The sequence below is a fragment of the Passer montanus genome, unplaced genomic scaffold (assembly GCF_014805655.1).
Source record: "Passer montanus isolate IOZ18808 unplaced genomic scaffold, ASM1480565v1 scaffold32, whole genome shotgun sequence".
Lineage (NCBI taxonomy): Eukaryota > Metazoa > Chordata > Aves > Passeriformes > Passeridae > Passer > Passer montanus.
This window is the reverse complement of record NW_024367930.1, coordinates 8,577,953-8,604,990: the sequence shown is the minus strand read 5'-3', so window position 1 is coordinate 8,604,990 and position 27,038 is coordinate 8,577,953. Positions and strand designations below refer to the sequence as shown.

Sequence of the window (27,038 nt, the reverse complement as noted above, 5' to 3'; positions counted from 1 at the left end):
TATACTCTGATTATAATAAATTTTTGATTCCTTGTCCGATTTTTCTTCTAGGGCAATGGGTCCCAAAGAGAGAGGATGTTCCCTTCTCAATACATAACAAGGTTTAGCAGAAGGGAGCCAAGTCATGCCTAGGGAATAATTTTGTCCTTCATGATGTGGTGGTTGCAAAATAATGTGTGAAGCACACAGTGCTCTAAGAGAGCAAGCAGAGCTCAAACTGACTGGCACCCTAGAGCTGCTACAAAAAGCAAAGTGCTGGCTTGCCCAGGAAAACCCAGAGATATCCAGACAGTGTAGAGATTAAAATCTGTAATTTCTAACTCCCCACAAAATCCTTCATCTCTCCTTCATTTTGAGCTCTATCTTTTTTAAGTACTTACATTTATTAAGGTGGGGAAGCATGCATAAGATATATCCTGGAAGTGGCCAGATGAAAGCAAAGGCAAAAAAAGAATTAATAATTTCTGATATACAGGATTTATAAGGTATTTGCGCTCTTGCAAACAAAGTAAACCAGTCATGATGGGAGTAGGAGCTTTAAGTCAGTATCATAAAAATAATGCTAAAATCTCATTTGAAGTTCATATCACCTTTGATCAGATAGCAGATTTCTCCTAGAGATGACAATTGCCCACAGAAGGAAAACTAAAATAAAATATAGCATACCACACATGCCTAGTCAGAATAGCCTGAAATATTCATATCTGGAATGCCAACAAGCATATTTGTGGTTAACTACAGAATAAATAACAATTTAATACTATTAATTCAAAATTATTTAAGCACACAATCTTAGGATAGTGTATAATATGAAATGCATTAACTCTGCTTCCCCATTTCCCCAGTGCTGAACAGGAATTTGAATGAAATTTAGTCTTCTAGATAGCTTTCAAAATTACTGGTTTAATAAATCAGAACCAATATGTTGAAAATGTGTAGGAGTTTGACAATTTGTCTTCAACAGCCATAATACCAGAATGAGGATGTGTCAGCCCTATGAAATATTATCAAGATGTTTCTTTGCAGTCTGTTGACAGAAATGAAGTTGCTGGAGTTTTTTTAGCATTCAGGGTTTCAGCATTTCAGTGCAGGAATGAAAGCAATGAAAAGAAACAGGATGGAAATTTTAAAAAATGATAACTTATGATTGTGCTCTTAGTTTTGAATTTGGCTCAAAAATCCATGTGTCTTCAAATAAGACAGTGATGAATTCCACCACCTCATTCTCAAATGAGAAAGTCTCTGCAGCTCTGGCTTTGAAATGCTGGTGCTTATAGAACTTTCTTCTAGTCCTTTTAAACCAAATTTCATTTAGACTCCATGTCTCCTCCTTTTATCTGAATTGAACAACGCTGAACTTAAAAAGTTACAAATATTTAAAAGAATGTGGTTTTCCATGATAAAATTGAGATAACTTTGTTCATAAAAATGGAATCCAGGAACTGAGTTGATGGGATAAAAATGAGGAACTAATTATGTCCACTGCATAATTTTATCACCTATTGCTAGTGCGCTGTCAAAACAGCAGACTGCTGTCTTTGGAGATGACTATGTGCTATCTCTAAATTTTGAAAAACAAACTGGTTTTTGTGTAATCCCACACAACCCACGATTTCCTGGTTTAATTAGGCTCATTTCAGTCGTGCTAACTCAGAGACAGATTGAGTCCTGCGCTTGTTAACTTACTGTTTTGATACTCAAGAGCAAATACTGGCAAGCTTTACCTTAACATCCTGCATAAAGGCTTGGAGGCCAAATGGAAAGTTTCATTTAAATGGATTGTTTTGCCATATCGAGAAAAAGGAATATGAACGGGGGGCTGGTGGTGGGGTGGAGTGGCAGTCATGGGGAGAGATGTCATTTAAAAAAATTATTTCTTTTGTTCTTTCAACCTTTTCTTGTTATTTTGCTCATTCTTTTGTTCCTGTTCTTTCTTGGAACAGCCCCAGAGGCATGGAAAAGGCGGAGTGTGCGTGGGTCCCTCTGTCTGCGCACTTGCGCGTATCTGTGTCTCCCACGCGTGCTGCTGCGTGCCCACAGAGAGCGTGTTTGCGCGAGGCCATGCACTTGTCTGCAGGGCCCTCGGTGCCCTTGGCCGCGTGTCCCCAGGGGTCCCCATGTCCCTGGACCCGTGTGTCCCGTGGGATGCCCGTGTCCCTCGGTGGCTGGGTGCGCGTTCCCGCCCCGCCAGCAGGCGGCGCTGCCGGGCGCGGCCCCGCGGGGTCCCGGCGCTGTTGCCCAGCGCCACCTGGCGGCCGCGGGAGGAGAGGGCCCCGCTCCGCCGTCCCGGCGCGTTTCCAAGGGGAAACGCCTCAAAAAAACAACATGGAAACCTGCTTGTGGTGGCAGATGTTGTGAAAAAGACCGGGAACCGTAAAGTGAGAAGGAGGTCAGAGTGACCTGTGAAGATGGGTGATGTTGATCCCTAGGGGTCACCTCAGGCACGCCTTGGTGGCTCAGCCTGAGCCAGTGCACACATTGCAGGGTGTGCCTGAGATCCATAACCAAACAGCAGGGAGACAGCAGGCAGGGGAAATGGACACCAAGTTGTCCCCCTGGGCCTGGTGGAGCCCTGGGCTGTCCGTGTGGAGAGCAGAGACCTGCCCTGCCACCCAGCCTGCTGCTGCCTTTGCCAGCAGCACAGGGAGCTGCAGAAGGGGATCTTTGATACAGAGTGGTAAAGAAGGAGTAGTTACCCCCTATTGTGACAATAACTTGCCAGCAGGAATGCACTGTGAAGGGCTACAACAGCCTGGTGGGCTGCCCTTGAGTTCAGCAGCTCCTAAGCAGAGAAATGGCCAACTATGACTAACTGGGCAATTAATAACAGACGTTTAATAGGAGCCATATTCAGAGATTCCAGCAGCTCTGTTTCTGCAGGCAGTGAAACCCTGATTTAAATATAATTCCCTAGAACCTGAAAGTACTTGACCCTTTTTTTCTGTATGAGCTGACTTCCCAGCTGGTGGTGTTCCTGTGTGTGTATTTGTGCTAGTGAGGCCTTTTATGAGTGCTCCTGTTCTCTGCTTTTGCCTTTTCCCGTCATCATTTCTCTGGTAATGAAACTCAGGTCAGCAGGGTAAAATTGTTGGATTTGATTTCTGGTGACAGTGCAGTTTTTGAAAGAAACTTTTGCATATGCAGATTGATTAAAAACTGGCAATACTGGAACAACAGGCATTAACTTATGGCTTTTGGTTTTCAGCCTAATTAAAATTATAGGAGAATACAAAGGAATGAAACCTGAACAGTTGTGCTCTGCTGAGAAGAAAGGCAGTATTGAGTGGGAGGCTAGTCAGCTGCAAGTGCTAAGTTTGAGTTATTTATTATCAGAATGAAGATAAATGAAATCACCAGTCATTAACTCACAATGTGTAAAGAGCTCTGAAATGCCTTTCCACACATGCAGACTCCCAAGGGGCAGCTGCAGCCTCTCTGCCTCTTTGCAGAGGATGTTAACAGGATGCAACAGCTTTGCTGCAGGGTTATCCACACTTGACATACTTTCTCTTGGGCTAATTTGGTGGGTAAGGTGCCCAGGCAGCAAAGCAAGCTAAAAACAGCATGGGATGAGCAGGTTCCTGGGCAGAGGGCTTGACTTAGGAGGTGTTGGCTGGTCAGTGGGTGGGTCAGCTGGTCAGCGTTCACACCACCACTGAAGTCACCATCTAGGGGACAAATTAATCTAGAACCTTAAACTCGATAATACTTCCATTGTTGCAAGGCTGGGAAGGATTTAAGGGACTGGAGGCATTTGCAACCACCTGGAAAACAGAAAATGGTTTGTTGGTGATGGGCTTTCCTCTTTTAGACCTAAGGGGAAGAGTGCTGGAAGGGACTTACTCCTCTTGCTCTCTCTGGTGAGTTAGCAGGAAGATCCATCCCGTGAAGTAAGTAATTAGGAGTGCCTGTTCAAAGTACTGTTAAAATTTAGAAGGAGAAATACTCTATGCCCTTCTAATTCCCATTCACATTTTATTTCCCTCGTCTCTGATGAGAACGGCCTGGGGATGGTAGCAGACATGTAGAATAAAATGTAGACTCTTTTTCCTTTTTCACTGTCCTTTCTCTCCTTTTCACTTTAGCAGAGAATGCCTTGCTAATCCTGGGAAGAAGCACCCACATGAATTTCTCTGGGGGCAGCTCTGGCTGCCATGTGCTTGACTTTTCACTGGGAGACAAGAAGGTTGTTTATTTTGAGCCATCACCAATTCACTCGCAGTTGAATATTTAAAAATAAATATCTCAGCTACTTAGCCAGTGTCTTTGTGTTCTCTGGGACTCCTATGGACATCTTTCCTTTGTTCCTGCTGCTGAAATGACCTGTTCAGGTGCTTTGTGTATCTGAATTCTCTGTTTGCTTGTTCAGACAAAAGGATTGACAGATTGAGGCAGAAGAATGGTTCATCTGGGCATGTGTCTTGTCTCCAGCAGTTCCTATAAGGAGGTGTTAATTTAATATTCTTCCTAATACAATATATCAAGTTTTATCACCATTTCTTCAGTTGACTGTAAGAGATGCTGAGGCCAGGAATGCGGTGATTAAAAAGCATAGTAAAACTGTCAATTGTAGAACCTTGGGTAGGCCAGGTTGACTTCATCCCTGAAGCATTACATAGAGCCCCATCGTGCAGTAAGCAGAAATCAGAGGGTCAAAGGCATTTTAGGGTTGGATATATTTAGAAGAAATGCCACAGATGGCTCTAGGCCATCTCACTCCCCTGAGAGAGCACAGTGGAAGGTCGAGAGGAGGAGGCCAGTGCTGTCTCATGCAGCAGAAGCCACAGGCTCTCTTCAGGATGAAGAGGGAGACTGGCTTGATTTAGAAGTAGAAAAGGTGCCTGAAACATTGGGGCAGATGAAGGAGGTAATTTGTTATTTACTAAATGTTTAATCATGCATTTGGGGTTGGGTTTTTTTTTTTGTTTTTTTTTTTTTTTTTGCTCCACTACTGCTATAGCCTGCGCTTTCAGTACACACACTTCCTTAACCCTTGCTTTCTCTTGCTGGTAAGGCTGCTTCTGACTGATGTGGCACATATTTACTGTGCAGTGGTGTCCCTTTAACTGGGATATTAGGATGCTCTTAGTAACTACTAGCTTTCCAATGAGCTGGTGCAGTGTGGCCAGAGCATAGCAGTGAGCACTTCCTGGGTCACCTACAGAGATGACATTCCAAGAACAAGGAGAGGAAGAAGTTCATTCCTGTAAGCAGCAATAACTGAGAAAACTCTGGCATATGGCATGCTTTGAAAAGCACTTATGCTTTTAAAGAGAGAATGTGACATACAGATGTTGGACTACCATTAAATAGCTACAAATGAAAACTGGACAAACATGACAAGTTCTGGGAGCTTGCATCCTGTGAGCAGAGCATTGCCTTATGTTGAAGGAGCAGGATTAAAAGTTCTATATGAACTTCGAGTTTAACGGTAGGTGATGGAACACATTATTTGTAGCTTTTACAAATGGGATAAATTATTTTGTGCTACTTCAGTGATAGCTCTAATGATGAAAAATTTTGGGAAGTGGGGAACGTCTGTATGACTCAGCTACAGCTATATCCCTGCACTGGTAACACTTCTGGGGAAAATGGGCGTTTGGCCAGCCAAGCTTAAGTGTGAGCTCACCTTCCACTGGGACTGCCTGTCCTGCTTTCTTGAAAAGCATCTGTATGCAGGACCGATTCACAGTACTCTTTCCTTAGTTGTGGCTTGTCCTGTTGGAGACAAAAGAGGAAGCTTGATCTGGCTTCACACCTTATCCTTTCTCCCCACATGAAGGCAGGCAAAGAGCCAGCAGGAGAGCCGCAAAATACATTTCAAGCTGGAACACTTTATCTGTATGCATTTTCCCAGGAAGCGTGGCTTTTCCCTTTTCTTGCACAGTATTTTCATGGTACTGAACATTCTCCATTAATATGATATCCTTGGGAACTGTCAAAAATAGAACACTCATGTGAGTTGCACGATTTATTTACCTTCCTCTGAAACATGGAAAAGTCTCAAAAACACAGGAAATGTATTAGAAGAACGAATCATTATACTGAGGAATTTGGTGAAAGAATGGTTACTTTTTTTCCCTGCTGCTCCTCCTGCAAATCAGACCATTAGGAACAATGGCAGAGGTGTATTTAGCCAAGCATGGAAAAAAACAGAGCAGAAATGTTTTTGTGTTTCTCTGCTGGTAGAAACCACATAATTTCTGTGTAATTTGGAATGGTGGAAAGGGAACTGAGAGATGCTTTGAGCTATGCTGTACTGAGCTGGAGGGGAGGCAGGAGGTAAACAGGCAGAAGTGCATTTACTTGGGAAGTTGAATGGGAATTGATAGAATTGTGGTGAAGTAGCGAGAGAGAAGTGGCTTCTTATGTTCTCAGGCAGGAACTCCCTCCCCAGACACAGTTGTTTGAAAACTTTGTTAGCTTATGAGAGCAAGAGACTCTCTCATTGATGTCATGAGACTAGGAGAGCCTAGAGGCATCATCAGTAGGAATGTGTGAGTTGGAGTAAAATAAGAATTGATTGCACCTTGGAGCAAGATAAACTACTGTGAGACACAGGCAGTGTTAGCGGTGATTTCATGCTGGGTGAAGCCAGCAGTGCCTGGGAGGCATGTGAATAGGGTATTTCCAGGCCAGAAAGATTCATGATAAGCACTGGGTGGTGTTCCCCTTCCACCTGACGCTGCTCTTTCTGTAACACAGTTTACATTCTCAGGTGAGATTGACATGACACTCAAGGTCTGCTCTAGGGCTTTGAATTTCCAAGTTCTAGAATTCTCTGTGTATTAGCCAACAGCATTCAGTTGTGGTAGTGCTTCCCTCTGCATGATGCAGGGTGTACATGTCATGGTTAGCTGCATCTAAGAGGCTTCCAGGTCTTCCACTGTGCTTCAGAGTGTGCCCCAGACAGTTTGTGAGCAATGGCTTTGGTTGTGTATGGGACAGCTGCTTGATAAGTTACTTAATTACTGGGTGGAAAACAACTTTAAGAACCAGACCAAGTGTTATGTTCTTTAGGAAAGAAGTAGTTTGAGGTAATCACATTGTTATTATCCAACATTTTTACAGTACTGGTTGTGTTGAAAAAGTCATACAGAATATTCTCCTAGGTGTTGTTTCCTCTCAGGTTCTTTCCTGGCTCATTTACATGAAACTTGCAATAAAAATAAGTTAGTGTTCTTGATGCTACAATATATTCAAGTTAGCTGTTGATATACAAAGGAATCTAGTCATGGTAACACAGACCATTGCATGGGCTAATTTACACTCTGGACAAAGTACTTAACTATGGCCAAGGTACTTAGTGAAGGAGCAGATACTTGTGTAGTGTGCAGATGAGCCTGTGGGAGAGAGCATTTTTCTTTGTGAAAGGAGACCTGGGCAACAGACAGATGTTCACTTTGCCGGCAGCTGTGCTGGTTAAAACGTTACCATACCCAGATGCTCGATATTCCCATCTTGCATATGTTCCTGTCTCCTGAGTTCTGCCAGTGGAAGGGAGCCAGAAAGCACTTGCTAAACGAGCTCCAGGCAAAATCAGCTGCAGAAGCTCAAGCAGCTGGTATAGGTGGCTTGAGATAACCTGACCACGTTTTTCTGAAGCTCCTAGACTTGGCAAACTTCTGAGGATGGGATAGCATCCAGCTGGCAGTGTTCAGCTCTGGAAGACAACCATCAGCTGGTGGTCTTAGAATAACTGCAACCCTTATTCTTGCTTATCCCTTCTCTTGTGTTGGTCAGGAATGAGGTGAATGTTTTATACCATCTTCATGAGCCTTACATTTTTGAATTGTAGGAGGCTTTATTCAGGTAATGAATCTCACTCAGGGCTTCTCCAATTTATTTTCTGGTTTTAGGTCTCTCTGTAAGATTAAAATTCAGTTCTTGTTCCTTACTTCCATCACTCAAAGCAAAACTGGAATGAGAATCCTGAGCTGGCCCAGCACTGTGTGTGGAGGACCTTGTAATGATGGGGCCATGGAGAGGCTGATTTTGCTTGCAGTGTTTGACGCTGGTAGTTCTTACCTGAGCAAAGTATGATCCAAATTCATCTACATTCAGCCTCCCCTCCAGCAAGAGTGGATAGATGCCTCCTGGCAAACAGTGGACAGAAGGTTACCAGCTTGTGGTTCATGGCTATGGGCATTCGGAGGTTCTCAACAGAATTCTGCTGTGTACAGGGAAAGCATTTTTCTAACTAAATTTAGAGGTTCTGGCCACCTCCATGAAGCTGTCTAGCCATCTTGCCTAACTTGACTCCTAGGGAACAAGCAGCTGAGTAAAAGCAAATAAGGTCTGTTGTGGCATCAGGGTGAGAGGACTCAGCTGGGGCTTGCTCCAGCACAGAGAGAGAAGGGGAGAGCATCACGGTATTATAATTGGTGCTGAAGTAATGTAAAGCATGAAAAAAAGGAAGAAAAAAGAAACATAATTCAGACCTGTCTTGATTTAATGAGATTATTATGGAATAGACAGACTCTGTTAGAATTTGCCAGAATAAAAGCAAAGGAAAAAAAAAAGGAGAAAGAAAAAGCACAGTTATCTTCTATCAGGTCAGAAGTGTGTGTAAAAATTACATGAGGAGTCCAGAGTTTGCCTCAGATGCAATAATGGCCTCATTCTCTAGAGTGATGACGTGACTGATTATCCTTCCTTGCTTCCTCTTAGAAAGAAAGGAGGAAAAAGAAAAAGAGAGAATAGTAATACATCTCCTGTTTCTAATGCTGATATGCAATCCAAAGGGATTTGAGCCAATTTGGAGTGCTCTTTGAAACCAGCAGTAAAATTAATTAAGAAAGTTTGAGAGGGCTATGGATAGGAGGGATAATACAGAGATTTCATTTAGCTTTGAAGAGGAGCCCTTCCTAAGCAAGTGTTTCACATTTGGGTAGAGGATGAAATTGCTAAATAATCCCTTTCTCTGTACATTTATTTTGGTTGCACCCGATTGTTTGAAACACGTGAGTTGAGGGGGAAGGTCTCACATGGAAATTGTAGTGCTGCTATCTAGAGTGATGCATTGCCTTCTGTGTCTTCACTTTAATGACAATTCTCTTGCTTCTGGTCCATACACTTATTTAAATGACTTGGAAAGAAAGAATAGACAGTATTTTGAGGGATGCTCCTGGTGGGAATTTCCCTTCATCCTTACTTTGCTGTTTCTACTTCCTTTATGTGTAAAGAATGAGCTGTGTCATGCCTGTGCCAAATAGAGAGCCCTATGCTGCCTCTTCTAAGACATCTCTCTTACTTTTGCTGCCTCAGAAACACCTGGGACAGAGTGGGCATCTTTCCTTGAAAAATAGAGTAGATTTCAAAATAGATTTTGAGTTGTTTTTCTCTTTGCGTAGGTCTTAATTAGTGCTGGGGCAGACAGTTTGTGCTTACAAGTTACCATCTGAACAACCTTATTGCATCGTTTTTACAGAGGTCTTGAGAGAAAGGAAAGTCTCAAAGTTGAAAATGACCTTTTTGTCTAATCCTGTTTTCTCAATACAAACCAGGGCTTGCAAGTGAATAGGATTTGGCAGAGCTGTGCTCACGCTTGCAAAAAGTTCAAACTGACCTTTTTTCTGCAATCTGAAAATGCATGAGAGAAAAAACATTTTCTCCTAAAGAAATCATAAAAATATTTTGAAAATAAAGTCCCTGCAGAGTCTTTGAACCACAAACAAAATCGTGTTGCCAATCAGACTCCCCTGGTGTTACTGAAAAAGTACAAACTTAATGTCAGTCAGAATAACTTTTCTTTTGCATTGTATGCATGATCAATCCTAATAATTAAGAGTTCAGGAATATTAAGCATAGCCAATGGAAAAAGTGCTTGTCCCCCACAGAAAATAGTGAAAAAGAAAGTTCTTAGCAAAGGCTGCTGTAGAATCAGTTTAATTTGGACACAGAATTGCAGAGACCTCATGCAGACCTCACTTGGCAACTCTTAGTTTCTTCAGTCTTCTGTTTCTATAATTGCTATTTTTAGCCCCATCTGTAAAAATATGTTTTTGCCAAAGAGCAAAGGCAGGATAAATTGCAGAAAGCTTGTAAGCAAACAAAGAGATCACAAAGCTTACAGGACAGTCACAGTTGCAGTTCTTTTAAGCTGCTTCCCATTTGTTCCCTGGCTTTGTGTTACCTATTTTGATAATAAGGCTGCCCAGGCAAGAACTTAGTCTTTAAACTTCTTTGCTTATGCTGAAAGCCTGCAGCACATTGTTTGTACCTTTGTAAATAACTTACTTACTCTGATAGGAGAAGATCTGCACTGCCCCACTCCAAGGAAAACTGGGAATATTTTGTTAAGTAATTTAGTGATAGCATTTTGTACAAAGTGCCCCTGTACTTTGTGGGCAGCCTGAAATTTTCAGCTCATGGTCTGCTCTTTCTGAGATGTATTGCCTCGGCACACTGCCGTGCTGAGAGGTCAGTGTGGCCTGCAGGCAAGCCAGAAACGATGTCTCATCTCTAGCCAGCTCAAAGTGTTGAAATATAGAGATTTGTCAGCACCTTTCTCTGCAGCCATGCTGGAGAGGTTTTACTGTCACTGAAATGTTTAGGATAACAACCTGAGCATCGTCTGAATAAAAAATATCTGGCTGTGGAGAGCAGCTACTAGTTAGGGTAGGACAGCTTTTGGTTATTCAACAGAGGCATTTTTTTGTGCAGTTGAATAGAACACCTGGCTGCTTGCTGTTGTACCAGGAAAGTATGGATCTTCAGTGGTAAATCCTTTAGCATGTCTGCAAGTGCTATGAGAATGTCTTGGGTAGTCACTGGGGATGATGTGACACGGGTTAGTTGCATGTGGGTGGATTTTGCCCAGAGGGACTTTTTAGCCAGTGTGGTCCATTCTTGCAGCAGCTTTAATTTGTTCTGAGTGGTCACTAATTGTAAGATGGTTTATCTTGAGCTGCTGATGGTTAGCAGACACCTTCTAATTGCTGTTTGTTCGTATGTCTGTTCGTGGTTTGATTGTACAGAATTATCCTTGAGTGATGTTTTCTATTGGAAAGCGTTTCTCTGGGAGGCAATGTGAGTACTGCAGGGCTCTTCTGTGGTGTAGGAAATGTTCTCTGTGTTTTTGTAGTGAGTAAGGTGTAGGGCTTCATCTGCTGTATCTACTAACAGTATGATTAAACAGTAAATGATTAAAAGAACAACAATTACTGTACTAAATAAATGTAAATGAACTATAGAATGGTAGCTGGGTGGGCTAGAAGGCTGGATTCCTTGAATTCAGTGGAAAATTTAGCTGTGTGGGGCTTTTAATTTGTTTTATTTTGGGTTTTTTTGTTTGTTTTGTCCTGTTTTTTTTTTTTTTTTTTTTTTTTTTTAATTAATGTCTTTAATCTCCAGTAACTCCAGGAACTACATACAGTATTAACGTAGCAAATACCGATGCACAGAAATGGAACAGTCAGGTGGGAAATTCCTGTTAGGGAAGTGCAAGCCTTCCTCATTGCATTGGGAATGGGCGGTGGAAAATGCTTTCTATGTCTAATCAGACCTAACACATGTAGCACCAGTGACGTGCTAATAAAAGTGTCAGGCCCTGGGACCAGTAATTTACACCCATGTTTTCAGATTCTCCGTAAAAAAAAAAAGAAACTCTCCTTGTGGATGAAAAATGATGTGTGAATCTGTAAGGCTAGGCTGAAAAGAAGCAGATGCTGACATTTCTAGAATTAATATTTTTCGCCTTAAAGACTCATCTGTCATCAGTCTCCACTTTATAAGAGTGGAGGAGCACTTATCTAAATAAACATGGCAGCTGTTTTATATGATGGGTCTGTTTTTTAAATAGTAAGAAAATACTGTATCATTTTGAAAAGTATAGTGTCCATTAATGTTAACTTACAATAATAGTTTGGTGTGTGTAGCTATTCTCTACTGTAGAATAATTTCAAGTGACACATTTTCACATAATCAGAGAACCACCCTGCATGAGTAGTTGGAAGGTTAATAACTGAAAGTGTGTGCAACTGCGAGTGCTGCAAATGGTGAAAACTTGCTGAAAAGAGAGTTCTGGATTCTGTCCTGCAATCTCAGGAGCATGTTAAATAAAATCAAGAGTAGGGAAAAAAAGACAGGAGGTTTTGTAAAAGTAAATTATCTAAGTTCTCTGCTTATGGATGATGGTTGCAATATAAATAATTCACATTTTTTTCAAATGTCTTTATTTGGCCAATTAACATACCTTTTTCTAGTACTTCAACAAATCCTGCCCATAAAAATGTGTGTTTCTGTTTCCTATGAGAGTTTTTAATGAGTTACTTTACACTGATTTTAAGACCATTTTACATCATTAGATAGGTACAAAGGAGACTTAACAAGGCCAAGGAGACACTTACACTTGCAAGCAAACCCAGATTTTATTTGCTTGCTTATTGTTTCTTTGAGAGACTAATAATGGTTTTTGATGATGAAGCAGTAAGCCAAATATAAGATTGTGCTGTAATTTGAATTTCCAATTGCATGTGGTGTGACCCCCTTTCTTAGTGTTAATATAAGCATTTTCTGTAATGTAAAATGCAGAAAGATCTTCCTGTGTGAGAAGTCCCAGATGTGAAAAATTCTTCTTGGGTACATGCCTCTTTCACTTGGTTCTGGAAACATACTCCTTCTTTCTAGACAGCCTCATGGTTCATATGGTTCTTTTTATTTTTGACTGCACTCTACTTCTAATTTGAAGTGCTTTGGTTATCAGGATATTGTTGGAAAGGTAGGTGCAAGTGTTTCCACCTATTCTGTCCATCTTTTTGAATGAATTTGGTCATGTGCTGTTGCCTTGCAAAGAATTTAGTATGGCCATCCACTTTGGGAATGTCACATGAGCTTAGCTTGGAGATGAATTCCAAGCTCGTTAGGTTGCTGCAATGGGGCTGACCCAGATCAAGAAGAACAGCAGGCCTTCAGGCAGGTGCCAAAAGAGCTGGCCTGCCCAAAATACAGCCAAAGTCTGGTGTGCTAGAAATGCCTAAATTGAGCCATATTATTGTAGAGACTTCACCATGCCTAAGGTGTCCCTGAGAAAATTGCCATCTGGGCATCAGCCTTTTACAAATGGCAAAGGCTGCCAATGAGAAGCTGTTAATTAGCAACAGGATCCCATCCATAAAGAACAGCAATAGTTAAATATGAACTTTACTGTGAAAAAATTGGAAGCAAAGTCTTGTAATGTCTGAATGTGTGTCATGGTGGGGTGTAAAGGACAAATAGATTTCTTAGAGTTTAATCCACCCTCTCTCCATGAATGTGCAGATTGCTTGCAAGCTAGGAAAGAGAAAAAAACAAACCCTGTTATTCTTCTATCAGTCTTGCTAGCCAGAACTGGGAAATGTCAGCATTTGCTGCTGATACTTCTCTAACTCATTACCCCTGGAGGAAGGAGGAAGTGGCAGTGGAACTCTGATTTGTAAATGATTCCTAATCAAAATGCTTCCCAAGGCTATTTGTGGAGAACTGCAGATTCCTCCTCAGCACCCCTTGCTCAGGCTTGTGTTTAAGACTAAAATATGTTACATTACCTTGATCCCAAGCCAGAGTGTGCCCTTCCCTGGCGCGGAGCCAAGTCACATCTCTGGGGATGGACAGCTCTATGTAGTACAAAGCAATGGAATTATACACAGTGGTATTACAAATGTTGCTATAGATAGGTGCCACTGGCTGACAATAAGTCTAATCCCGTACCATTTTGGGTAGATTGAAGATACCCCTGTGACTATTTCACTGTAGGAATAGTTTCATAACCTACTAGTTTCATAAAAGTAGCCTAGTTTTCCTAAAACTTTATTTTCCTGCTGAATGAGCTGCAGTATACCACTTTCTCTTGCAGTTTACCTCTTTCTCACATAACATTTTAAATTGTATTTTTAACTCACTCTGCTAAGTGCCTAGGACAAACAGGATCTCCTGTTAATGAAAACCTTTGATGGATGCATTAAGGAAGCAGTGTGTATGTAATCCTATATTTCCTGAGGTTACCTCACCAGTATACATGGAGCATAACATTCAAGTAGTGTAGATGCATATATAAAGGTCCTGTAAAAAGCTAGAAGTAGTGTCCTTACAACTACTATGACAGTATGATTTATTTCACCATGGATGTTCTACAGATACCAGTGTGCTTTATCACCAGACCTTGAGGCAAGGTCATTCAAAAATTGTAGAAATAACTGGTGAAGGATTAAGTCTCAACCTCCCCAATGCTTCACTGCCCTGAATCACAGAAGGAGATTTGTTCTCTTTGCTTGTGAATGGAATAGTGATTTGATGTGAACTGTTCTGGTAGGTTTTGACCTAGTAACAACTTTTCAAATTTAAGATGTTTAGGTACCTGCTTCTAAATTGTGTGGGTTTTGCTCTTCCAAGAACAACCCTAATTGTTTTACTCATTTTTGAAGTTTCAAACCATTAAATGAAATTATGTTCATATTGTCTACAAGAAAGTATCTACTGAATAGAAAGTCTTTACTTTGTATCTAAGTACCACATGTCAGAATTTGGGCATTTGGAGGTTTAATTCACTCAAGTCTTGCAATTTATTCCTACAGATAACTTAAGGGGAATTATTTAAATCTAATGCTCTAAGGCAAAGCTGTGTGGATACATCTGTAGAGTTTCTGGTTGTGACCAAGTATTTTAAAGAATGATGATGAAGTGAGAGTCAGAACTGTCACCTTTTTCAGGGTCACAATGGTACTAGTATTCTGTGTGTGCAAGGAACACACTGGGGACACTGGAGGGATTTAATAACTGTATCTCTGTGAACAAGCTGTTCAGAAGGAAAAGCTGTACTCAGAAGGGAGGTCAGTACTGCACTGTAATGTGGGAGCTGGAAGTGGGGGTGAAGGGTGTCGTCGATAGTTGCCAAAGTGAGGGGTTTATTGGAGTACCATTTGGTGTAGGATGCAGTGAGAAGAGCTTGTGAGGTACTATCACAAAGCTTATGCTGTAGAAAAAGAAGCCAAAAAAAGGAGAAAAACCCCTTTTGTGCAAGTTTATCTTATGAAAAGCAAATGATCTTAATATAAATACATTGTGGCAGTGGCTATCATTTTGCAGGCATTGAGTTAGGACTTTGAAACCTTATGCAAATGCACCGGTGGTGTATACACAACTGTACACCCACTGGACTGTACTTCATGTGTTCTTGATGCCAATGAAAACAAAGCAGGCTCCAACTGATTCAGGGGAAAAGTCATGGCTGCAAGAAGCCAGGACCTGTTTTACAGAGCTACTGCTCTGCTTCTAATAACTGAAGTTAGGAAAGTCCCTTGGATTTAACCCTAACTTTCTTATTATCTGGAATAGGACATGAATAAGCTGAAGAAGCTTGTTAGTGGTTTTTAATAGTTTTTCTGGCCACAGACAGTTTCCAGCTTAGCATGTTTTATTGCAATTTTTCATAGAAACAGTTCTTTTTAGAAGAGAAATAAATAATCATTTGACTCACAGCAAAGCTTCCACAGTCACTGGAGACCTCTGGTGCAACAGCTAAATGAATCATGAATAGCTGAATTCCCTTCTGCAGTGGTGTGCCAGAATTGTTTCCTTGCCAATGTCTTTGCTTCCCATCTGCTGTCCCCACAAAGCTGCAGCTCTTTCCCCCCAAGGTGGCGAAGAGCCCCTTTTCTGCAGTGTGCAGCTGCCTTCCTGGCCCATGCCTGCCTAAGTGGTTATCTGGGCTCATTTTTCACCATTGCCTGTGCAACTTCTGGGACTTTTGTTCAAAGTGCTGCCATCCAAAGTGGACTGAAAATCAGTGGAAAGAACCCCGCTGGGGTGTATGACCTTTGGGGAAGTGCTTGCCTACATCTTGCCTTAAAATTCACTTCTTTCACCTGGTGTATATGTTTTAACCTCCCAGCTTGGCTCTGTTTGAGTGTGCAGCAACTGGCAGGGAGATTAAAGGGGGAAGCATAGCCTGTATAAAGATGTCTGGTTCATAGAAAACACCAAGGTATGTGGAGGATAGGGGCTGTGGTACTGGTGGTTGTGGCATTACTGTCATGTAGCTGCCTATTAGGAATGAGCTATTTTTAATTTTAGAAGGCTAAAGCCGTTTGATACTATTATCCAGCATGGACTTCAAAAGGCACAGTGACAGCAATCAGTTTAACGAGACCTCCAGCAAGGAAGAGTTTGAGTAGTAAGTGAATGAAATGGCAGCAAGGGATGGAGATGATGTGAAAGGATTCAGACTAAAGGAAAAGCTGGATTTGAGATGCTGGCCAGTCATTTGTATGCTGAAAGCAAGAACTAACCTCCTATGTAGCATTAAGGCATTAAGTGTAGTTGGTAAATTTGAGAAAAATTAAAGTAACTTTTTAGATGGTCTCTCACTGGGAAAAATAAAAAGAAGAAAATTGTTGTCTGTTGCTGGAAATAGTGTCTGAGATGATTAAACAGTCCACAAATGTGTTTGTGGTGCACCATGTAAATCCAGCCATCTCTGAATTTTTGAGAGATACCGTTGTTTCTGATTTTTTAAAATTTTTTTCTTAACTCACTATCAACTAGCTGAAGAAGGAATAGATTGCATTGTTGGAAGCTCTGCCTTCTGGATGAAACTTCAGAGACATTAAAAACCACCTAATGAAAGACAGAATAATTTGTGGGATACATTACTTCTGCTTGTAGGAGAGATTTGTTGAGAGAAAGAGATCTAACCCTGGAAAAAGCATCAGCTGTCCAGGATTGTCCAGGAAAAGGATCAATAAAACAATGGCTCTCACAGCAGAACAAATACATGGGCTGCCTCTGAAAGCATCCAGCACTTAGGATAGTTGATGGCCAGTCTGGAACACACGTACCATGAATACTTGCAGGTACTGTGAGTAAAAAACCAACACAGGAATGGCATAAAGAAAAATGCCTCATCTCGTGGGAAAAGTGCATTAGTTATGGGACACAGACCTGTCTTATGTTCCATTGTCCCTGTTAACCTCGAAATAGAGATTGTGTTCCCAGAACAGCAGAAGCAGCAAAGATTTATTTCTATAGATGTGTGGAACTTGATCTGTCCTATCTGCAAAAATCTGGGGTTTTTTTCCCAACATCTCCATGACACAAGCACTGAAAGAAAGGCAGAAGATCTGGGAGCTGCTTGTTGGAAGGCCATCTGCTGCCTAACACTGTAGGATGCTTTCTGGAGTTCATAATAAGAAAGAAATTGGGGGCTCTCTACTCTCTGCAACAGTCTGGCTTTGAAAAAAACCTTGTAGGAACTTAATGTCCTTGAGATCTTATTGTCAGTTTGATTTTTGCTGTTTTGTCTCTATATACCTTTTTCAGAGTAGTCCCTTAATCATTTGTGGCTGGAGCTGGTCAGTGATTCACAAACTACAGGTGTCCCTCGTTTCCACCTCCGTAACCCTTCTTTCCTTAGGATCAGCCTGAAAGGGACAAAGTATGCACCACAATTAAACCTTTCAGGGCTTCCAAGAGAAGGGGGACTATTTACAACATCACTTTCAACAGAGCCAAGAGTTCAGTGTGGAAGCCCAGGAGAGGAGAGGGCTGCTGGCTGTTCAGCTGTGTTACTTTGTAAGTAAGCTATTGGGTCAGCAAATTATTTGATTTCAGCTGGATTGTGAAGCCAGATGCAATATCATCCCAGCAATACTTCTGCATAATACTATTAGACTGGAGAAATGTGGCCAAGTGCTGGTTGCACTGTGCCCCAGCTGAGAGCAGAGTGCTGTGACCTCCTCCAAGGAGCCCTTCTCCAGTTCCAGCAACTGTGAAATTTAGGACCAGTGTCTCTGCCTGTGCATACCTTAAAGAAAGTTACTGTGCAACCCATAATTTCATATTCCAGAATGGTCCCTTTCACCCAAGGCAGTAAATACCCTGGTCTTCCACCTCCTCCCACAGGACACTCAGTGCAATTCATGTTTTTGTGAAACTTGAAAGAAGCAGGACCAGCAGCTCCCCAACAGTCTGATTTCAAAGTGGAGAGCTATAACCCAGAAGAGCATACTTCAGTTTCTGGGAGGAAACTGGGATTTTCAGCAAACAAACAGCAACACTTTTCCCTCTACAGAAGAGAAATCTATTTTCTTAATCTAACCAGTCCCTGAAAAAGTGGCTCTTGTGAACTGGAATGGATGGCAAGACTGGATAGACCTGGCACCTACATGTCACTTTGTACACACTGTATGTGCTTAACATTACACATAATTTGGAACATAGTATTTAGAACCCTCATTCTATCCTAAATAACTAATTAATGAATTAATGTAGTTAATTCTTCAGTAGATGGATCCAATCATATACACAGTAACTTCCCAAGGAAAGAAACATTTTGGTTCTTGGGTTTAGGTCAAGATCTTCTAACTCTACACTTTGCAACTGCACTTGCAATTTGCTAGAAAATCAGGGGCATGAATTTACATTGCTTGAAGACAACTAGTCAGACTTTTTTGTTATTGTAGCTTGTTGATGACACAGACTGTACATCTAACAAGTTGTATCCTAAGTGTGCATATGGAAGGAGAGGTGGTGGAAGTCAAACTTTTGCCTGCTAGAAATTGATGGAATTTTTTATGCTTCTTTTGCTGTGTGAAGGAATGCTTTTGCATCAGACTGAGATTAAAAATTGAAATAATTCCAAGAATTGTGCCTTTGCTTTGCCCCAGAGTTGGCTTAGCAATTTGTTCACAAGAATGTTGTATCTTACCATTTCTAATCTGTATAGATTTTTAGGTGATATTTATGCCATTTAAGAAGATTTATTTATATCCACACCAATCTGTATGACCTGGTATTAAAAGAAATGTGAGCTCTGTAGAGCATTTTATTCACACGCAGTTCTTAGGACACCACTTTAGACTGTCACCAGGGCCACTTTTTAAAGCCTTCCCATAGGAGTGATATTTCAAAAAATAGGGAAATAGCATTTGAGATCTAGATCCAAAGTTTAAAGGTCTGACACATACAGTATGAATACTTGCAGTATAAATACCTACTGTTTTGAATTGAAGCTCAAGATCTCCCTATTCTGAATTTTATCCAACACTTTCTAGAGATGCTTTTTAAAAATCCTAATCTAGACAATAGATCAGGCTGCAGGGATGTGGGAAGCTCTGGCTTGTCTGTCTGATTGATATGCTGATTGCTTTTATGCTGCAAACTGTATTGCTACTTTGCTCATTTCCTAAAAACCTTCTTCCTCCTGTGACCCTTCCAGGGAACTCTCACTGTGCATGACATGGCTGTTTCAGGGGCCCTGAAATACTGTGTAGGGGTGAAGTTATTTCCAGAGGCTGTCCACCCCATGCTGCACCAGCATTCTTACAAGAAGTGGAGTGTCTTTCATCTGATTTGGGAGATGACACCTTTCCAGATTAAATTTCCAGATTAAACCCACATTCTAAGTACCATATCCTCTCCCTTTTGTACCTGAAGTCTACTTACGTAGCACATCAGCGACAGTAATCTGATTGTAAACTCAAGGTATGGATTTCAGGGCATGTGGTTCCAGAGGTATTTTGGAGATGCTTGCACAGTACATATTGCTGACCTGGCTTATGTTTTTTGTACACATTTGGAAGGTGGTCAAAGTCTTTGTTATCACACAGTAAGACAGAGCTCCTGGAGGCCACCAGGTGTATGAGCCAACACACTGTCCAGTTCACCTAGGAAGCCTTACACACATCAGCCAATATGGTGTAATGAAACAAGTCCTGGAATGTCTCAGTATTTTTTTAATTACACAATGGTAATACAAATTTTTATTGGAATCTCAAATAATATGTCCATCTCTTTATTGGAATATGTCTATTTATTGCCTTTATGCCTTTGCTGTCACAGAAATGATAACGTCCCTTATTATGTTCATGGTGACTGTAATTACTTGCACTGGGGCAGAGTAGTTGAAAACAGTCACACAGTTGTGTGTGTTTGTTTGGCTTCTCTTGCCACTGGCATGGGGCAGACTTGCTCAGTAGTGACCCCGTTGAACTTTCAAAGTTTTTTTTTCATGCTGGTGGCGTAAAATCTTTCTTCATAGCTGGAGACAGCCTTGAACATCTGTCTTAGTTTTTACAATAACCCTGCTGAGTCTACAGTGTGTGTCTGACCATGCTCTTAATGTCTGGAAGATGTATCCCAGAGTTGAGAGAAATGTTATTTTGATTTTTTTTTTCCTGTAAGGATAGACTCACTGGCAGCAAATGAAATCTTTCACACTTCTTCTAGAATGAACGTTAAAAATAAATGTTTACAATCCACTGAATCCTAATGCAAGTCAGCACTTAGACAAAATATTCTGCAAAATCAATGGAAATTTTACTTCTGTTAGAGGATGAGAAGTCTTTCAAGTGCAAAGGTGAACAAAGGGCAAAACTAAGGAGGAATCTTTTTTAGATGATTTATAGGTTCACTAAAACACAGAGATGAAACATGAAAGTCAAGTAGAAAATGAGATACCCACAAGAAACCTGCTTCTTGATAATACTGATGTTAGCCTTTAACCTTAAAAATCATGCATGTAAAATATTATTAATTTTAGACGTGCTCATTATCAGTAGCAAACAAATTGGGAGTGTGGAAATCTCTGTCCTACTGGGATTTCATGAGTGCTTTAAAAATCTGCTGAAGACAGGCTGTTGGTGGTGATCACTTTCTTGCTCTCATGCTAGCTGAAGCCCAAGGCTCTTGGGGATTAATTACAACAGACTCCCAACCTGCAGATATTTTTCTGCAGACATTTTTTCTCTGTCTGCCCCAGTACACAGGCTGCACACATGCTGTGCACTAGGCATGTGGGTAGCCTACCCAGAAACTGCACTTTGTCCTCCATCCAGTGTGTCCAGCAGTCCATCTCATCCTGGATGGGTGTGTCTCTCAGCACTGCTAAGTTACTTGCGTCCTTATTAAACAGCAAAATAGCATAATTGAGGTAGGAGCTGAGCAGAAGTGAATGGATGGCTATAGATGGACCAGCTCCATGCTTTCGTTTAAAGAAGGCTTTGTTTTCTGTCTTTCTCAAAGGTGAACCTCTCATGGGAACATTAGAAAGTGCTGTTTCATCTCCCCCTCTCTTCTGTCTCTTGAGAAAGCTGCTTAGACAGGACAAAACCTCAGTCCATACCACCTGCTGAGCTGATGCTTCAGAGCCTTTTGGTTTGCCTTGCAGATATGAGGTGGCAGCAGGAGGTATAGTGTTTTTATTTGTCTACAAGGTGCAATGTGAATATTTTCTTTGTAGACAGTAGATTTCTTACAAAATCTGTTACCTCCAGAAGATGTGAACTGCAGAAGCCTCCTCTGGTTCCAGTTTCATGTTAACAATTGCTCAAGGATTTATTTGCCTAGATCTTGAATAGCATTTCTCACAGGAAGCAGATGTCACTTGTACTTTATTGGTCTGTGCTGGCTTCCAATTCAGATTTGGTTTTACTGGAACAACTGGAGGGTGTTGCTTCTGACCTGGAGCATTCTGGCTGCCTGGGAGATATTATACAAGGAAATGTGAGCTAAAAGCTGTAGATTCAATTGAGAAGTGGAAGAAGAAAGGTGTTCACTGTGCAATTCTCATCCTAGCTTAGGTCATCCAAAGCCAATCTTCTTCCTCTCCAGAATTATTTTTTTCCATTGATTTGGGGTTTTTTTTGTTGAACTTTTGTTGCACTCATTTTTTTCCTATCCAGCTCTGTTCCATGCAATTTAAAGCACTGGCTTCACCAGCTGCTTTGAAAACAGGTATTCTGAATGCTTTGTGAGTCTTAAATTACAATGACTGAGGCTTTTAAGAAAATAGAAATATTATGTGTGTTTTAACATTCAGTGAGTGACCAATGAATTATCTCTCTAAGTTTGGTAAGGCAGGTAGAATTGTTCTTATTTTAAAGGGTATGGGTTGGTTTGTTTCAGACTGGTTTTGAACTTCCTCTAGTGTGAGAGAGCCTGTCTGGGACAGCAGCAAGTTAGAAAATAGTTTGGTGTTAAAAGGCATCATTCCAGCTGGAAGCAGGAGTAGCAATGAGTTGAAGAAACAGGTGGAACTAGTCTTAGTTTTGTGCAGGGGGGACAGTACAAAAAGTAAGGCAGGAGCTATAAAACAAAAGGCTGAAGGGAGAAAATATTTTACATTATCCACAGCATTTTGTACTTATAAAGATACATATGCAAGAGGCTACAAAGGCTCTTAATAGTGTGCTAAGCCTGAGCTTTGATTCAGTCTATCAGAGAAGCACAACTCCATGGCAGTTCAGCAGAACCGCAGCTTATGTGAGTATTAAATGCAGCAGCAAGATTGCGAGAAAGGACCTGTGCTCACCAAGTGCTGGAGTATTGCTTTATTCTTACAGAATCATAGAATATCTTGGGTTGAAAGGGACCTTAAATATTGTCTAGGTACAATCCCCCTGTTGTGTGCAGGGACTCTTTTCACTAGACCTGGTTGTTCAGTGCCCCATCCAATCTGGCCTTGAACTCTCAGGAATGGAGTACCACCACTTTTCCTGGCAACCTGTTCCGGTGTCTCACCACCCTCTCTGTAAAAAATTTCTTTCTAATACCCAATCTAAGCCTACTCTCAGTTTAAAGCCATTTCTTCTTATCATGTTGCTAAATGCTCTTCAAAACAGTCTCTCTCCATCTATTTTGCAGACTTCTGGTGCTTGAAGGCTGCAATTAGGTCACTTTGAATCCTTCTCTTCTCTGGGCTGAACAGTCCCAGTTCCCTCAGCCTTTCCTTATTATCTTCTATGGATATATCCCTGATCCTGTCGCCAGTCTGGCTGAGACATCCATGCCCTGCTTTCCCTTTTGCTGAATTGTCACCGAAGTTTGAACTTTGGCTTCTTGTAGCCTTTTTCCCTGGGGTGAATCACAGCACTACTTCAGAGAGCCCTTCTTTGTTTTTTCCTTTGATTCTGCACCTGTGTCTCTTCTCACAGAGCTATTCCCTAAGCATACTAAGGAACATCACTAAAGAATTAATTTAGTTTTGTCAAGTTTCTGGTCTGACCCTTAATTTAGAGCAGTCGTTTCAGTCTACAATAAGCTCTGTGTTTCTGCATGCCGCAGTGAAAGAATTACGAGCAGTCCTCAGCCATGTGCACTCAGGATGCTTTGGTAGCCCCATGGGACAGGTAGACTTCAGTGCCTGAAAACTTATTATAGAATGGGGTACAGTCAGTATGTTATTTTCTGTGCAACAGTGGGTCTGCCTATATGTAAAAGCTTTTACATGATTCACGGAGGCCATTAGGAATGGAGTGGTATGCCATCATTTCAGGCACAGAGCTCTTCAAAATGAATGGCTTTTTCCATCTCTCCCCAGGGAGCCCCGAGAGCCATTCAGCATGTAGGTTGGAGGATACTGTTCATAAGGCTTCAATCACAGCATCAGGAATGCAAAGCTTATTGCTGGGATGAGCCTGTAGCTCTGAGTCATAAATAAGGCAAGACAGCTAGATGATAAAACCTGAATTTCCTTGCTGAGGAAAAGGTGGACTGATTTTAAAGTTTGGCGACCTGGAACCTCTCATAAGCATTTGGAGCACATGTTGGTAGAGGGTCTAGAGCTAAACACAGTGTTCTGAAGTCATGATGAAGTAATCAGGCAACAGAGCAGAATGAGAAATAAAATCTCTTTTAACTGACTCAATCTTTGATAGATTTTCTGTGCTTTTGTCTTTGTCTCTGTTTCTGGTATTCATTGCTACACCAGGATATATCCAGTCTAATTTGCTTTCTTTTTATTTTCTTTTTTTTCCCCCTCATTCCTTCCCAAAATTTCATATACCCACTTGGTTTTTAGTCCTCTGAATAAAGCAGACCTTCTGGCTTTGCATAGTTGGCCTTGGAGGCTAACAAGAATGTGCTTTCTTAAGTGATTTTGGCTTCTGAGGTCACAGACATAGTGGAAGAACACCTGCTCTCATCTTGCTTCAGCACTTAATCCCTGTCCCAGACAAGCCTAGAAGGGCACAACACAGGACATGAAGAATAATATAAAAAATTGCTTAATAACATTTTGGAACGTCTGGAAGTGTTCATGGATAATGATTTTATTTTCCTGGTTTTATCATGTCCACACCAAGAAAAAAGATAGACCCTTTTTCTTCAATTACTGCATTTGTTGTTTGAGAGATTGAAAAAAATATGGATAATCCAAGGATTATCCAAAATATGGATAATGCAAGCAATGTAGAAAGTCTTGAAGGACAGTTTACATGTCCTGTATGCCTTAATGCAAGCAGAAATTTCTGTTGGCAAATATGGCTTTGGTAAGGCCTTTCAAGACCTTCTTGCCTGCATATATGTGTGTGTGTGTATCTGTGTGTGCACATTTACTTGATATTTTGCTTTAATTTTTTCCTAATGGAACCTATTTTCTTTCAGGGTGGCAGGACACAGTGTATCCAAGAAGTCTGCCCCATTCTTTCATGTCCCCAGCACCTCAGTCACATTCCTGCTGGACAGTGTTGCCCCAAATGCTTAGGTGAGTGGATTTTTCCCCTAGGAATTTTGTAATTAATACAATATGTTTGTGCATAACATCTTTTAGACCAGTATTTCATAAGGCTGGTAAATTGCAGAAGTTGAAAGAGACTCTATTGCTCTGAGTTTATAATCCACAGATTTTGAACAGGCACTCAGGGTCAGTGTTAGGGTTGTGGTGGGTGGTACTAAGCAATCAGCTGTAGAAGAACATTTGAACATAGACCAGTTGCCTTGCTTAGAAGAACAAATACAGGGATGATTTCCAGCTTCATTATATATTTTACAAAGGAGGTTGAGGTGGGAGGAAATGCCACTCCAATTCTTTGGAGTTTGCTGCAAGAAAAAGGCCTCATAATCTCATATAATTATTTAAGTGAGCATTTGCATTCTTAGTTTTCAGGAAATCCAGGTCAGAGGAAACTTCTGAACTTCTGCATTTTTAGAAACTGTTGTCAGAGAGGCCACGGATCCAGGAGTCCGTCTCATGATTGCCTTCTAAAAGTGGAATCACACTGTCATCCAGGAATATTTTCAATTACATCTTTCCAACACATTTTAAAGGTGTGAGTCATAGGCCTCTAAGAAGGGCTAGTTCTTCCAGGTCATGACAAGCAAGGCAGTGACAGAATAAGGCACTGCCTTGTTTTGTTCTTACTTTGTCCACAGATCCCACATGTTAATATTCCATCTATTTCATAGACAATGAACATCCTACCAATTAAATTGACTTTAATCTGGTCTATGGGGTTATAACTAGGTTTGGAAAAATTTCAGAGCCAATTACGCCCAGTTCTTCAATGAAAACTTTTTGTAGTTTTGACTACATTTTTATCTGAAATCTTTCAACAGATCTAGGTTAGGGATATAGAAATATCTGGCCTTGGAGCCAGCAAAGCTATATAGAGTTCTGGGTTCTGATAATACTTAACGTTTTTGACTGATTGAAACAAACCTGAGTTTATTTATTTGCTAATTGAGAAGCGCTACAGATGAATAAAGGTCTGCCTGGAACATTCAACTGCAGTACCAGAGAGTAATGCAGTAGAGGAATGAAATGGAGAGAACAGTCCAAATGCTGAGCTTCTGTTTTGGCTGAGGACATTTTTCCTTTCCTTCTGAAAACTCCCCTTGTCCTCTTCTCCCCATGCTTTTCCTGACTGAACTTTCCCCTTCTTGAACTAGGCATTCAAACTGCAGCTTTAATTTTTTACTTCTTCAAGGGGATCTTTCTTCAGTTTCTTTTTTTGCCTCAGAATAGAAACAAATTCAGTAATAATAGTGAATTTATTTTTACGTGGTTTTTACTCTAAATCATTTCATATACCTGGGAATAGATTATGTCTATTTACAGGAAAGTGTTAAAAGTTTTGGTGCAGAGGTAAAGCCAAGGGATGAGGGATGAGTAACACACTCCATGGTAGCTGGGAAAGAGAAAAGTTTCCAGGGGTGCTGAGGCATGGTTTTTAAAGTATCATGTGGAGGACCTCCCTGCAATTGAATTCCTGATATTCAGCATACATAGCTTAGAAGAATGCTGTGGACTCTACTGGGACTTGAATTATTAGTTTAACTAGTGGTTATGAGCCAGCAAAGACAACCATTAAGCCAATATCTTCATCACCACATCTTTTAAAGTGATGCCTCCTTTGACAGTGGTTTTTAACCAACTATTTGAACTGGGTTGGCCACCCAGAATTGTGCTGAGTGGTTTGCAAGGCATGGCAATAGGGTGTGGGAGAGAACTGGACTTTTGTTCACTTGCTGACACAAGCTCTGCAATTGAAGTCCTGGCCCCACAGAGAGCAGCAGAAGTGTTGTTACAGGCAGGACTATGGCATGGCTTTGCCCCTAAGTAGTGCATGGATATAGAGCAGTTTCTTTTAGGGCTACTGAGCATCCTCAACTGATTCCTTATGTCAGTTCTGCAAGAGAAATTAAACCTCTTGAGAAAAACACACGTCCAATGAAAGGAAGGCTGGCTGTGCAAGCACAGATTCATTCCAAGTAGCTAATTTGCATGAGAGTGATGTTCAAATTGTGTCTAACTGAAGAAAAGCAATCATTTAATAACTTTTGTTTAACATTTAATTTGTAAAAACTGAAGGCAAATCCAATGGAGTTTGCTGTGTGCTTATCCTTTTTCCACTTATATCTGAGAGGGAAATGGAACTTTTTTTTAAGATGCTCTACATTTATCAAGAATTATTGAAAAAGGAAGGAATTACAGTGTGCCAAGCCCTGAAGGTTTGAAAGCTAAAATATTGGCCAAGTACTTAGTACTTCTAATACGTACTTAGAGTGGGCATTCCCTGCTTTGGATTTGATGCCTATTAAACATTAGACCTCAGAAATTATAAGGTAGAAGAGTGACAACCACTCATAAAAGAACTTATTAGTTGGCTGCCTCCAAAAGTAAACAGGGCAATTCAAAATTAGAAAGGCGAGTATAGTGTTTTTGTGAAAAGCTCATGTGTATGTACTATAATGCTCTCTTTTTAAAAATAACTTACTGGGAAAGAAGCTGAGGACTAAGAGGAGCTTACAGGAATGAAAACTGTTGTAACTTGGATCTGAATGTG

At 41.0% G+C, this 27,038-nt stretch overlaps 1 protein-coding gene across 2 annotated transcripts in view; it reads left to right on the top strand.

The window, feature by feature from the left end:
• BMPER (BMP binding endothelial regulator) overlaps positions 1-27,038 on the top strand; it is a 146,174-nt gene that overhangs the window by 50,021 nt on the left and 69,115 nt on the right. For both annotated transcript variants that reach the window (XM_039715226.1, XM_039715227.1), the window contains exon 7: positions 24,358-24,457. In XM_039715226.1, coding sequence (XP_039571160.1) covers positions 24,358-24,457 — 100 coding nt within the window. The remainder of the gene's footprint in view (positions 1-24,357; positions 24,458-27,038) is intronic.